At 34.4% G+C, this 14,065-nt stretch overlaps 2 protein-coding genes across 2 annotated transcripts; one reads left to right on the top strand and one right to left on the bottom strand.

Annotated features, from left to right (window-relative positions):
• Positions 1–4: 4 nt before the first annotated feature.
• On the top strand, positions 5–1,662 carry LOC119663451 (F-box-like/WD repeat-containing protein ebi; the record flags this gene model as incomplete). The annotated part of the gene is made up of 2 exons (XM_038073054.1): positions 5–238; positions 293–1,662. Coding segments are annotated over 2 exons (1,080 nt in total), but the record flags the coding sequence as incomplete, so codon positions are not given.
• A 2,949-nt stretch (positions 1,663–4,611) lies between these two features.
• LOC119663450 lies at positions 4,612–7,638 on the bottom strand. The gene has a single exon (XM_038073053.1). It carries the CDS (start codon positions 7,636–7,638, stop codon positions 4,612–4,614), a length of 3,027 nt encoding a protein of 1,008 aa, XP_037928981.1.
• Between the last annotated feature and the right edge of the window lie 6,427 nt (positions 7,639–14,065).

Below are 14,065 nucleotides of genomic sequence, written 5' to 3'. Positions count from 1 at the left end.
TATTGAAATTCCGGCATCGAAAGCAACTGTACTGCGCGGACATGAAAGTGAAGTATTCATATGTGCTTGGAATCCAAGTCGAGACTTACTTGCAAGTGGTTCCGGTGATAGCACAGCGCGTATATGGGATATGTCTGACGCTATGGCCTCGCCAAATCAATTAGTCTTGCGTCATTGCATACAGAAAGGCGGTGCGGAAGTACCGAGCAACAAAGACGTTACTTCTTTGGATTGGAACGTAATATATATAATATAATTTTTGTTTTTAATAGATTCATCAGTTTTGTTATAGTGCGATGGTACATTACTTGCTACTGGAAGTTATGATGGTTATGCTCGCATTTGGAAAACTGATGGACGCTTAGCTTCAACTCTTGGACAACATAAAGGGCCAATATTTGCTCTAAAATGGAATAAACGTGGTAATTATATACTTTCCGCTGGTGTAGATAAAACAACGATTATTTGGGATGCATCTACCGGTCAATGCACACAACAGTTTTCATTCCACAATGCACCAGCGCTTGATGTTGATTGGCAAACAAATGTTTCATTTGCCTCATGCAGTACAGATCAACGTATACACGTTTGTAAGCTGGGTGTAGATAAACCTATTAAAACCTTCCAAGGACACACTAATGAGGTAAATGCTATTAAATGGTGTCCGCAAGGTCAGCTGTTAGCTTCTTGTTCCGATGATATGACACTAAAGATTTGGTGTATGAAACGAGATCATTGCTGTCATGACTTGCAAGCACATTCCAAGGAGATTTACACAATTAAATGGTCACCCACAGGACCGGGCACACATAATCCAAACACTAATCTTATTCTTGCTTCTGCTTCATTTGATTCTACTGTACGTTTATGGGACGTAGAACGTGGGTCTTGCATACATACTTTGACAAAACATACTGAGCCAGTGTATTCAGTAGCTTTTAGTCCTGATGGCAAATATTTAGCATCAGGTAGTTTCGATAAGTGCGTACACATTTGGAGCACACAATCTGGACATCTTGTGCATAGCTATAAGGGCACAGGGGGAATTTTCGAAGTTTGTTGGAACTCTAAAGGCACAAAAGTTGGTGCAAGTGCATCTGACGGCAGTGTATTCGTTTTAGATTTAAGAAAATTTTGATCTAAGTCTCATTCTCGTAGATCTTACATGCATTAACGATAATCATTTTAATTTTATTTGACATTTAAACATATTGATCTTTTAATATAACATAAGAAGTACTGATTGCGGTCATGTACACAAAATAAAATATTTTTACATGATATTTTCTAACAAAATGACAAAAATGCGGGAGCAGATTTCCTAGTGACAAAAAAGTCGTATCAAACTGGTTCATTTTCAATATTAACCGAAAGTATTTTATAGAATATATTCCTCAAACAAAAACATCAATCAAAAGACTCGAAATGATTTATCAATAATTAAATGGATAAATACTTTTATACGCTTTACGTATATCAAGATCTTATCTTCATATTTTTTAATAAAAGTATTATCCATCTGTCACCCACTGTTTTTTCCGCAAAAGGCGTTTTAACTAATAAAGCGTTTTTGTGCGTATTTGTCGAAAAAATCAGTGGGTAATGATCGAAAGTTTTGTAAAATAAGAATTTTGACGTAGTAAAACATTAGAAACTCATTAAGCAAAAAAAAAAAAATTAGACATCAAATTAAAAAATTTGTAATAAACCAAAATTTGGTATATTAATCAAGTTTTATAAATGAATCTTTTTCGAGATATTGCTGTCTTTTTGACTGAAGTTTGTTTTCGGATGAATATTCTTTATCATGCTGTATCTCGAATAATATTGAAAAGTGACCACTCATTATGTACGACTTCTTTAGTTTCTTTGATTAAGCAATCATCCGCATTTATGCTATTTAAAATAGTTTGGAAATATCCTGTATTAAAACCCATTTACACATGCTTGACAAGCACGATTTTTAGATTTGCAAACGCAGAAACATTTTGTAAAATAACACATTTACTTGATGATCAATCATATAATGATTAAATTAAAATAACTATTTGCTGTATAAATAATTTACCCAGATGCAAATCAATCTGAGGTATCAATAATTTTTGTCATATATTACAATCTAATATAATTAAAAAAGAAAAACTATAGCAAGTAGATTTTAATTACCAGAAATATAATATTAATGTTGTAATATATATATGTATGAATATATATTAGTGCGATATACGCGCATAAATGTTTGGTATTGTAACTGCATTTGTAGTGTATCTTAGACTTTAAACTCTTTAAAGTTTTAACAATTTTTTAAAAGTAAGATAATCTTAATGTTAAACTATTTAACACGAACGTTTTTGATGTAATTTAATAAATATAGCATTTCAGAGAATATCTGAATGCAACTGGAACGCAGCGCAATAGTTTTATTGTTCAGTGTTTGACTTAAAATCACTGAAACTACCACTAAGGAATGAGTTCGAAAGATCCCAGCCTTCAGATTGTAGAAGACTTCCGGGTAAAATCAGATTCCAGTAAACAGAGGGTAATATATAAAAAGCTTAGTAGTTGGATTTCCAAATTCATTACTAATTTTAGTCCTGTATCAAGACCTGCAATCGCTAATTGAACTCAAACACTAAAGTTTTAAAAAACTGTAACTCTGACACCATCATAGAGCCCCATAATCAACTATTTATGTAGCTACAAGCTCATGCTTTCAATATATTAACGACATATTATTCACAACTGAAACTTACATTCAAGTTTTTACACCACAAATAAACTTAGCGAACAAACGGATCAGCCGCTGCTCCACGCATAAGAACAGTAATCACCCTAACACCGTATCCGGGTATCAATAGCGGTTAACCACTGCGAAACTGGCAATTCAACAGAAATATCTGAGTTTAGTCAAGCAATACTGGTTAGAGGAAGCAATATACCCACTAGTTTGCTACTTCAATAAAGCAGAACCTGTCGTGGTTGTGGCTCTGAGGGAGAGGAGAAAACTGTGTTTCAACTCATGTGCCAGTGCCCTTCTTTAGCTATGAAAAGATCGAAGGTCTTGGGGGCCTTGTCGTGGTTGTGGCTCTGAGGGAGAGGAAAAAACTGTGTTTCAACTCATATGCCAGTGCCCTTCTTTAGCTGTGAGAAGATCAAAGGTCTTGGGGGCCCCTTTTTCTTACCGATCTGTCTGAGCTGTCATCTTGCAATATTAGGGATTTAGCCAAATTCATAGAACTATCAGTTTGGTTTACCTTAACTTAATGTGGGATAAATGTCGTTGCGTTCGTCGTATACTAACCTTTTAGTCTATGTAACGCCATTCCTGTGGTGCCACAATGTGCCATTATTTGAGCTCAAGTGGGGTTTCTTGAGTAAAAGTTGCCACTCTAATCAACCTACCTAACCACTGGGAACAGCATTAGTATAAGCCTAACAAAGGACATGAACCTACCAACTGTATACGTGTTAGCATAACACAATTTTTAAAAATAATTTCTGACATAGTTAAAGATAGATTAAATTTGGTTTTTAATGTTAATTATCATGGAGGAAACCACAGGCCTCTCTTTTAATAGTTAATATTAATAAAACAGAATACCATTGGGATATAGCATGACGGCAGCCTATGTCTATAAGTGGATAACCTCACTTCATTTTAATAGATGGAGAGAGTTGAGCACTTGTAGACAGACCAAACTCATGTTACCAAAACCGTGGGCCAGAGAAGCGATAAAGGTGCTTAGCTATTCGCGGAGCACCCTGAGCTGGCTGACCTCACTAATTACTGGACATGGCAACTTCAAATATCACCTCAAAAAGATAGCTCTTGCTGAGGAAGACACTTGCAGACTATGTCTAGAAGAAAAGGAGACAGCGGTGCATATATTGTGCCAATGTTCAACACTGGCAAGTAGGAGGAAGGCTGTCTTGGGACACCATTGGGTTGGTGAGACTTGGCAGGAAACCTCAAGCTAAATGAACTGCTTGCATTAACAAAAGATGTAGTTATGTGAACGGAAGCCACTCCAGCTTTAACTCAATAACAACATCCGAGAATCGAAGGACGAAAAAGGACCCAAGTCGTTTCGTGGTCTACTTCGACTAATCCTTCACTTCAGTGGGGCCACTTGTTGGACAGTGCGCTGTCCCAACGTCCCACCATATATAGATTGCTGCTCCATATGCTTTTTCAGATGCATCTACAAAACAATGTAATTGAATATCTAATGGAATTTCGTGGTTAAAAACATATCTCGGAATGATCATATTATTAGTTTCTTGCAGTCTTGACCGAAACTTAACCCATTCGGCTTCATATTCATGAGGTAACAGATCTTCCCAGGTCGTCTTTACTTCCCAAATTCGTTGAACAAATATTTTTGCTGTGACTATGATTGGTGCTACCAATCCTAATGGGTCATAAACTCTTGCTAAGTCTGAAACTACTGAACGCTTAGTAAAAGTTGTACATGGTGTTATACTTGTTGTTATGCACAAATTATTAAGCTGTGGTGTCCAAATCATTCCCAAAGTCTTAGCTGTTTTGAACGAACAAGTAGAAATATCCCAACAGACTTCTTGATCATGTGGTGAAATGTTTTGTAGTAATTATGGGTGATTAGCGCACCATTTTCTTGGCTTAAAACAATATGATTTCAAAATGTTAATTAGTTGTTCTTGAATCACCTTAGCCTCTATCAGACTGTTAGAGCCACATAATCCATCATCGACATAGAAATCTCTTCGTAGGGTCTCTGCTCCAAATGGATAAGTACCAGAACTTTCTCTTGCTAAAGTTTGTAAACATTTGGTAGCTAAGTATGGAGCTGATCGAGTCCCATATGTCACAGTTTTTAGTTTATAAAATCGTAGCGGCTCCTGTGGATTATTTCTCCAAATGATTAATTGTAGCATTTGATCTTCTGGGTGAATAAGTATTTGCCTATACATTTTCTCAATGTCCGTTGTGAAAGCGTATCTTGGAATTCTGAATCGTAATAATATTGAGAATAGATCGCTCTGTACCACAGGACCAGTATGCATAATGTCATTCAATGATCGACCTGATGAAGTTTTACTAGATGCATCAAACACAACACGTAATTTTGTCGTGGTGCTATCTGGTTTTATCACGCAATGATGAGGAATGAAATAATGTGAGGCCATGATGTCATCAGGTTGAATTTCTTCCATGTGACCGAGATCTTTATACTCAGTCATAAACTGCACGTATTGAGCCCTTAATGCTTCATTTTTTGACAGCCGTCGTTCAAGAGAGAAAAATCTGCGTTGTGCAATTTCACTAGAGGATCCTAATGTTGATACACTGTCAATAAGTGGCAATTTCACAATAAATCTGCCTTCTTTAGTACGTTTCAAGTTTTCCACAAAATGAGTTTCACATAATTTTTCTTGATCAGACAGTAGTTTTGAATTTTGTGCTGATTCTTCAAGATCCCAAAATCGGACGAGGAGATTATTTAGCGAATCTTCTTCTTCGCTAAACATACAACAGACAGCGTCACCTTTTGCTGTTTCTGATAGTTTGCCACTTACAACCCATCCAAGAGTAGTATTCTGGAGTATTGGTTTGTCAACTCCCAATTGGATTTGCCCTGACGTCAAGAGATGTGGATAAAATTCAGCTCCTAATAATACGTCTATTTTTTGTGGCTCATTGAAGTTAGGATCAGCTAATGTAATATTTTTTGGAATGTTCCATGAACTGATATTGACACATTGTGTTGGTTGTGGAGCAATAATATGTGGTAACACAAATGCTTCTAAATTTGTATTGAAATTGCTATTCATTGATTTAAAGACAGTGCTGATTCTTTGACGAGCACCCTTTGTGGTGTTACCAACTCCATTTATACGCATTGATGTTGCTTTTGGAGTTATTCCTAGTCGATGAGCTACCCTCTCGGTCATTAAATTAACTTGAGAACCTGAGTCTAATAATGCTCTACATTGAATTTCTTGGCCGTTATGTGCCAATAATCTTATAGTTGCTGTTCCTAAGAATACATATTGCTGTTTATTGTCCTTTCTTGCAATAGTTAATGATGCTTGATGATCAACGCTTAAACCTGTGCTTACATTGCGTTGAGTATTGTTAGACTTTGGTATTGTTGTTTGTTTTTCAGTGCCATTAACCCATGAGTTTACATGTAGTAAAGAGTTGTGTTTTTGATTACATTTGATACAATTGCCTGATTTACAGTTGTATGCTATATGACCTGGTCGCAAACAGTTACGACATAAGTTTTGTTTTTCAACAAATTGTAGTCGTTCAAAAGTATTTGCTTGTAAGAACCCTTTGCATTGGTATATTTGATGTAAATCTTGCTTACAATATATGCATGATTGCCTGGTTGATTTGTTGATTGTTGCGGTATTACATACCTTTACGTCATTATTGGTAGTACTCTTTTGGCCGATAGCTTCCAGAGTTTGAAAACGTGTTTCAATGAAACTTAGAAACCCTGTCATTGATTGTAATTCCTTTGGTCTTGCCAATGATTGCTCATACAACGTATGTGTAGTTGCATCCAGCTTCTTTGTTAATAAATGAAGAAGGAGTGGATCCCAATGATCTGTTTGAACATTTAAGTTATTTAATGCCAACAAACATTCATGTATTACATCATGTAGTGACTTTAGAGATATTGCAGTGCCAGAGCATTGAGGTTGTCCGAGCAGCCGTTGTATTAACATGGTTGTTAATATCCTCTTATTCCTGTATCTCTCCTGAAGTATCTTCCATGCTACGTCGTAACTATCATTGGTAGTTGGCAGATGTCTGATAAGCCTCTCTGCTTCTCCTGATAAATTATTTTTTAAAAACCACATCTTTTGTACCTTGGGTAGTGATTGGTTGTCTACCATTTGAGAGAACATATCATAAAATTGTGTCCATTTAAGATAATCTCCGTCAAATCGCGGTATAGACACCTTCGGTAATTGGATTGGATTGTTAGTTACCTCTGTTGTAACTACATGTGGTTGTTTTGTTATTATCAGCTCAGAAATTGAAATCAAAGTTTGTTGTATTAATTCCTCTAATTGTTGATATTCGTCTATATTGTAACCAATTGATAGTGGGTCACTAGCGATTTCCCATATATTAAAATTGAGTTCCTCAATTTCTTGCCACAACTTGTTGATTTTTATTTTGTATATTTCCAACGCAGTAAACGTGTTTGATCCCAAATCTCCTTGGACCTTCTCCAATAGTCGTTTTAATGATATTTTCATTCCCATTTGCTTGTTAATGAGACATAAAATTTCTGTTTGTTTAGATACTTGCGACTTCTTGCTGAGATTTGCTTCATCACTGAACTCCTGTAGTTGCTGAGAGAATCGAGCAATGTAGCATTCTGCTAAGTCTTTAGTTTTTAAATAATCCTCATTAGTAAAATATTCATGAGTGGTTTCGACATCTGACAAATTCCTGATACGGTTGTCATTCTCTTCAAATTCACACCATATTTTAATTAAACGCCTTTTACGTTCTTCAAAGTAAGCTTTATTCAATTTCCTTTCTTTTGGATCCTTTTTGAAATTCGAAATCAATTTCTGGATTAATTGACCCAGTTGTTGCTGTTCGAGAATTAACTCCTCAAAAGTTTCCATATTTGTTTCCAGCAAATCAGGTACCTTGGTGCTTGTAACGTGTTCGCAGCTCACACTGTTGTGCTCTTGCTGTTTTATTAAAAGCTCACACTTGTTGTGCTTTTGCCTTTTATCTGCTTGAAGCTCACACTGTTGTGTTCTTGCTTCGACGCCTTAATGAAGTAGTATGTGATCGTGATCTTTGGTCACGTCCTTGATTTAAGTCCTTGATCTACGTCGATCACGTCGGGGTCACCAAAATTTATGTATATTTGAAAAGCCTTAATTCTTATAATATTCAATAAGCACTTTAACTTATTGAATATTGCTTATTGGTTATAGATTAAGCACTTGAAACTTACTCTATATAAAGCAGAATTAGGTTTTCGACAAGAATCAAAGAATAGTTTTTATTGATTGATTACTTTCTTTATTGTTTCAATTTCTTTTATACAATTTTTGTGTAATAATTTTATTAATAATAATTATACCTCAGCAACAAATTAATTGGAACACTGTTAATAATGCAAAATGCAACGTTGCATATTTCACCGTTCCTTCAGTTAAGTTGTTGCCTCAGCTTAACATAAATATTCAAAATAAATTATTTTACAATTGCTAAATTGCTTAAAATATAAATTGAATGACACAATTTAACAATGTGAAATAACATATTTATTACTTAATTTCTACCTTAACATAATGTATAAAATAGAACGTATTTATTATTATATATTATTTTCAAACAGTTTAACATTCACAAAATAAAATCATTTAATTAAATTAATCAAAAGTAAATTTATCATTTTCGTTTTCTTAAATTGTAAAATTCTTAATTGCTTTGAGTTTGAGGTACTCACGTTTGTTGAACAAATTTATGTATGTTAGTTGAGAAAGTTGACCATCGGTTGAGTAAGATTCGCATATGTAACGTCCTTTCTCTTAGATTTCGGCACGCTTATGTTTTTTTTCCTTATTTTATTATCATTAATTAATATTTCCAAAATAATTGTTTATGTAAGTTAAACAGTTCTTACTGCAATATCATTATCAATATTATTAGTATATTATTATTATCAATATTATTACTTTACTTTTAAAAATTTATTTTGTATAAAGATTTTTAAAGTAAACATTGTTAGCTTCATGTTGGTTTTGTATATTTACGGAGATTTTGCAAAATTCACTTTAACTTTTATTTTTCAGTATTCAGTATTTTTTAGAAAATTCAATTTAACTTTTATTTTTCAGTATTCATATATGCTTTAATTAGCTCAATGCATTTAATTGCAAAATTTTTTTATTTCTTTTAATTATTTTATACAAAATTCACCGTTTAAAAAAAAATTTTTCGAACTTTTTACGGATCGCTATATAATAAGAACATTGAAAAAATAAAAGTCCATATAATAAGAACACGTCTGCTTAGTTTAGTTCACGTTTCTTTATTAAAATTATTGTCTTACTTTGTCTTAAAACTACCGACTACATAATTGTCTTAGTACGCCAGCAAGCACTAACACAGCAGAGGAGCATGTATACATTTTATTATCTCACATAAGTGAGGTTTCATATTGCAGAAGTCTGGCTGCTTGCATATGGCTAAAGTCAATGATGGGAATGTGCTGCATATGCACATTCACAACACTGTACGTTAACCATTTAATGATATTTTATATGCACCTTAATATGCATTTATATAATTATATATATATAAAGTGTATATATGCTACAAGTGACACTAAGGCCAGAATTTCGTTACAACGCTAACTTAGACCAAATAACACATCACTCAATAAGTCGTGTGACTGACACACAGATGGCTTTGCCATTGTCAAATCCAAATGACGTTTATGATGTACCAACCCAGAAAAGACTATATGTAAAATTTCATGACATTTCGATTAGTCAGAAAAATATACGGTGCATGCTGTTATAAAAGCAGTGGTTGAATCAGACAGATTTACCAATTCATCTAAAGAAGAAGAAGCAGCAAATTTTATAGAAAAAATGCACAAAACCTTTGATTGTATGAATTTCACCACTCTCTATTCAAAGAATCCATTTTGCTGTGCTTTACAAAAAAATGTCGTTGGTTTCATTTACATAAAGAGTTCTTGAAATACTTTGGATCATCAAAATTTGTAGACTTAACAAAAAAGCTGTGTTTCTGGAAAGGTATTAAAATACCTTTAAGTGCTGTGTTGTAGCTTAGATAAGAAGTTTTTGCAAAAGATAATGACATTTATATATCGTGATGACAAATTATTTATGCCAACACAGACTAGAAAATACTTTTTCAGTTTTACGACAAAAGGGAGGACACAACAAACATCCTTCGGTATCCGAAGTTGTTTGAGATTTGGCACAACAACCAGGCAATATGACATCACTCCTCTGGTGTTTTTGACAGCAACAGTTTGACGTCTGGCAAGCAATAATTTTTGGCATCGTTTTTGCTTTTTACCTTTTCCGTTTCTTTTTCTTTGGTTTTTTCTGGCGTTTGGTGATGTACGCATATTTTGTTATATTGTGGCTTAAAAATTTATACAAACTACTATCACCCTAACCGTAAATTAGGGATATTTAAGTTTTCGTTTTTCACAAATTTTTTTAATAACAAATATTTATATTATTACAATTACTGTTTTTATTTTTTTTAATTAAATCTAACTTGCGCACAACGTTCACCGCTCACACCATACCAAAAAGACTCTTTCTCTTCTTCTTCTTCGTTTTTTTCCATTTTTTGTAGTGTTGCCAGCTAGTTCGTACGTGACAACTCGGCCAATCCTGAATATAAATCGTCCTCGATTTTCGAATCATCGTCTTCATCTAGTTCAGGCAAGCTGAAACACCATGGTTTAATCTTGTCAGAATACTGAGCAGAATTTTCGTGACGTTATCTGCATTCCTGGTATGTCTTCTACGAGGTATCGATCATGACCTAAGACTTTCGAGATTTGATACGGCCCACGATATTTCGGTTCAAGGTTTCGCGATTCACCGGTTGCTGGAGGTTGAGACTCGATCACAACTAAATCGCCTTCGGACCACTGTTTAGAGCTAGCGTGTTTATTGGCAAATCGTGTTTTCCACTTGGAACGCTCTCGTGCAATATTTTCCGCGGTCAGTATTCGTTTTTCAGCCATCGTTGTTTGGTTTACGTTATCATGTGTGTCGTCGTTCACGGCGGCTATGAGTTCATTGCGCACTATGTTTCGAAGATCAAAATCGAAGATAAGTTCATTTGGGCTGAACCCAGATGTTGTATTCTTTTGCGAGTTTATTGTGAATTGAAGGTTTCGCAGCGTTGTGTCCCAAGTTTTAGTATCTTAACTTGACGTACGTAAGTAGTTCAGGATCGTTTGATTTACGCGTTCCACTTGCCCGTTAGCACGTGGTGTACGCACGGCTGTTTTGATATGATGGATTCCGTTGTCGTTGCATTATGATTCAAAAACTTTAGAGGTAAAGGCGGTACCCCTATCCGTTACAATTTTAGATGGTAACCAAAAGTAAGTAGTGTAGTAATATAAGTATTATTTTAATTAGATTTGTATAAGTATTATTGTAATTAGATTTAAGAGATATTAGATTTAAGAGGTTGTAAATAGATTTAAGAGAGTGTATTTGTATTTGCTATTTTGTAAGCAGCAAATATAGCTGCAAGCAAGTATAAAGAAGTTGAACAGTCAGTAATAAATGGTGATAAACAACGCAAAGAAGTTTGTAATTACTCCCTACAATTTCAGAAGTGGGATTCGGCACGTTTTTTTTTTTATAAAATATATAAGAATTTGAATGTTTGAATTTATTTCAAAAATATAAAATATATTTAATATTGATGTAATTATTATCTCTAACTTATTAAAGATACTAACTTTTAAAAAAAAAAAAGAAACTTTAAAAATGAGTGACGCAGCGAAAAAGACTGTGTCAGAATTAAAAAACATGTGTAAGACAATTGGTTTGTCTGCACATGGCGACAAAGCCACGTTGGTGGCTCGGTTAAAAAGCTCGCCAAATTTTGAGCAGTTTCGAAAAGAATTGTATGTTGAAATTGTTGGAGATGATGGTGGTGAAAGTGATCAAGGGTCCGTGGCAGAACTGCGTCGATCTGATGGAGAGACAGTCGTCGGCGGTGTTAATGTAGACAAAGCGATCGACCAAAATGTAGTTCAGGGTGATAAAAAGGCACCAATAAGCTACAGCGGCACTGCACAAATGCAGATAAGGGACGACAATCATGCGTTCAGTGATGTAAGAGATGTTAATGCACATACATTGAAGCATGTTGACGAAACCGAGTTTCTTAAGAGAGAGTGTGCGTTGCTTGCACGTGAAAAAGAGTTACTGCTCAGGGAGAATGAATTGTTAAGAATTCAAAAAAATGTTGACTCGTTACGTCGGCAAGAAGAAGATGAAATTTCGTTAAATATTATTAAAGAAATTTTAAATGACTTTGATGGTAATTCTGATGCTAGTATGTGGGTCGAACAATTATTAAGTATAAAGAAAGCATACAATCTCAGCGAAAATAAAACTCGTGCGGTAATTGCAATGAAATTAAAAGGTCGAGCGCAATTGTGGCTGCACTCAATTAAAAATTGGATGACTGAGAGTGTCGACGAGTTGCTGAAACAACTATCAATAATGTTCGGAGTGCGGGAAAATAAATTGAAACTTCGCAAAAAGTTCGAGTTGCGTAAATGGCACTATAATGAAGAATTCTGTGAATATTTCAACGATAAAATTATGCTTGCAAATAAAATTTCCATGGACAATGACGAGTTGATTGACTATGTGGTGGATGGAATTCCAGACGCGCAAATACGAGTATATGCAAAAATGCAGCTTTTTAAAAGTAAAGACGAATTATTCGAAGCACTAGCAGGTTTAGAATTGAGAAAACCTGCAACCAATTCAGTGCGTAGAGTTGCAGCAGAAAGAAATGAACAGAGGCTGAGGTGTTTTAATTGCAACAGTTTTGGTCATTTCGCGGCTAATTGCGTGAAACCTAAACGGGAGTTGGGCGCATGTTTTGGGTGCGGCAGTGACAAACATCAAGTCCGAAACTGCTGGCAGAACAAAAACAAATTGAAGGATAATGATTAAGTAAAATATTTTAAATTTAGTCTATTTAAAAATATAACTAGTTACATTATTTTAGATAGCCTCGTCGATACAGGAAGCCCAGTCAGCTTGATTAGAAGGTGTCTAGTTCCAAACAATATCAAATTAAAACCTATTGGAAATGTTTCATATATTGGGTTAAATAAAAGTAAATTAAAAGATTTTGGAAAATTTTCTTGTTTTGTTAAAATAATGCAAAAAGTAATTCAAATCGAGTTGATTGTGGTGGACAGTGAAACGATGAGATACTCAGTTTTGTTAGGAAGAGATTTTTTAAATAAGGCAAATATTAAAATGATTTTAGATATAGAGAAAAAATATATACTTACAGACTTAATGGACGTGCGTGATAGCTATGATAAATTTGAACATGAAATTTTAGAAATTGAGTTCGGTATAAATGATGACGAAAATAATTTGTGCGTTGGAAATAAGATTTCATATAAAGATCAAATGTCATTTCATAAACTTTTCGAAAAGTGTTACTTGCGTTCAGTGCGACCTAACGAACCAAACGTTCGTAGTGAGATGAGGCTATTATTAGATGATCCTAAACCATTTGGTTGCCCCCCACGTAGATTATCCTATGCAGAAAAAATAGAATTGCAAAAAACAATAGAAGTGAATCAGAATTTGTCTCCCCAATTGTACTTGTGCGGAAAAAGTCTGGTGATATCCGAATGTGCGTAGATTACAGACGTTTAAATAAAATAACTTCAAAACTTAATTACCCAATTCCTTTAATTGACGATTTGTTAGACAGGCTAGCAAATAAAAAATTGTTCACAAAGTTAGATTTGAAGAATGGGTTTTGCCATGTTTATATGAACGAAGAGTCAATTAAGTATACGTCGTTTATTACTCCTATGGGTCAATATGAGTTTTTAAGAATGCCGTTCGGATTAAAAAAACCGCCGTCTGTTTTTCAAAAATTTATAAATAAAATATTTTCTGATATGGTGGTCGAAGAAAAAGTAATAATTTATTTGGACGACATAATGATAGCTACGGAAAATGTTAGAGAACATTTTGATATTTTAGAAGAAGTGTTAAAAAGGTTAGTAGAGAACAAATTAGAGTTGCGCCTAGATAAGTGTGAATTTTTACAAGAAAGAGTTCAGTATCTAGGATATTCAATTAGTAAAGACGGTATAAGAGCGAACGAAAAAGGGTTGGATGCAATTAGAGATTTTCCGATTCCCAACAAAGTTCTGTCAGTACAAAGTTTCTTAGGGCTCTGTTCATATTTTCGGCGTTTCACAAGGATTTTTCTGTAATAGCGAAACCCTTGTACTATCTGACGAAAAAGGAC

This window comes from Teleopsis dalmanni, unplaced genomic scaffold, assembly GCF_002237135.1.
Source record: "Teleopsis dalmanni isolate 2A unplaced genomic scaffold, ASM223713v2 unscaffolded_contig_0418, whole genome shotgun sequence".
NCBI lineage: Eukaryota > Metazoa > Arthropoda > Insecta > Diptera > Diopsidae > Teleopsis > Teleopsis dalmanni.
The sequence above is the reverse complement of the archived record's forward strand: the minus strand, read 5'-3'. Positions and strand labels throughout refer to the sequence as shown.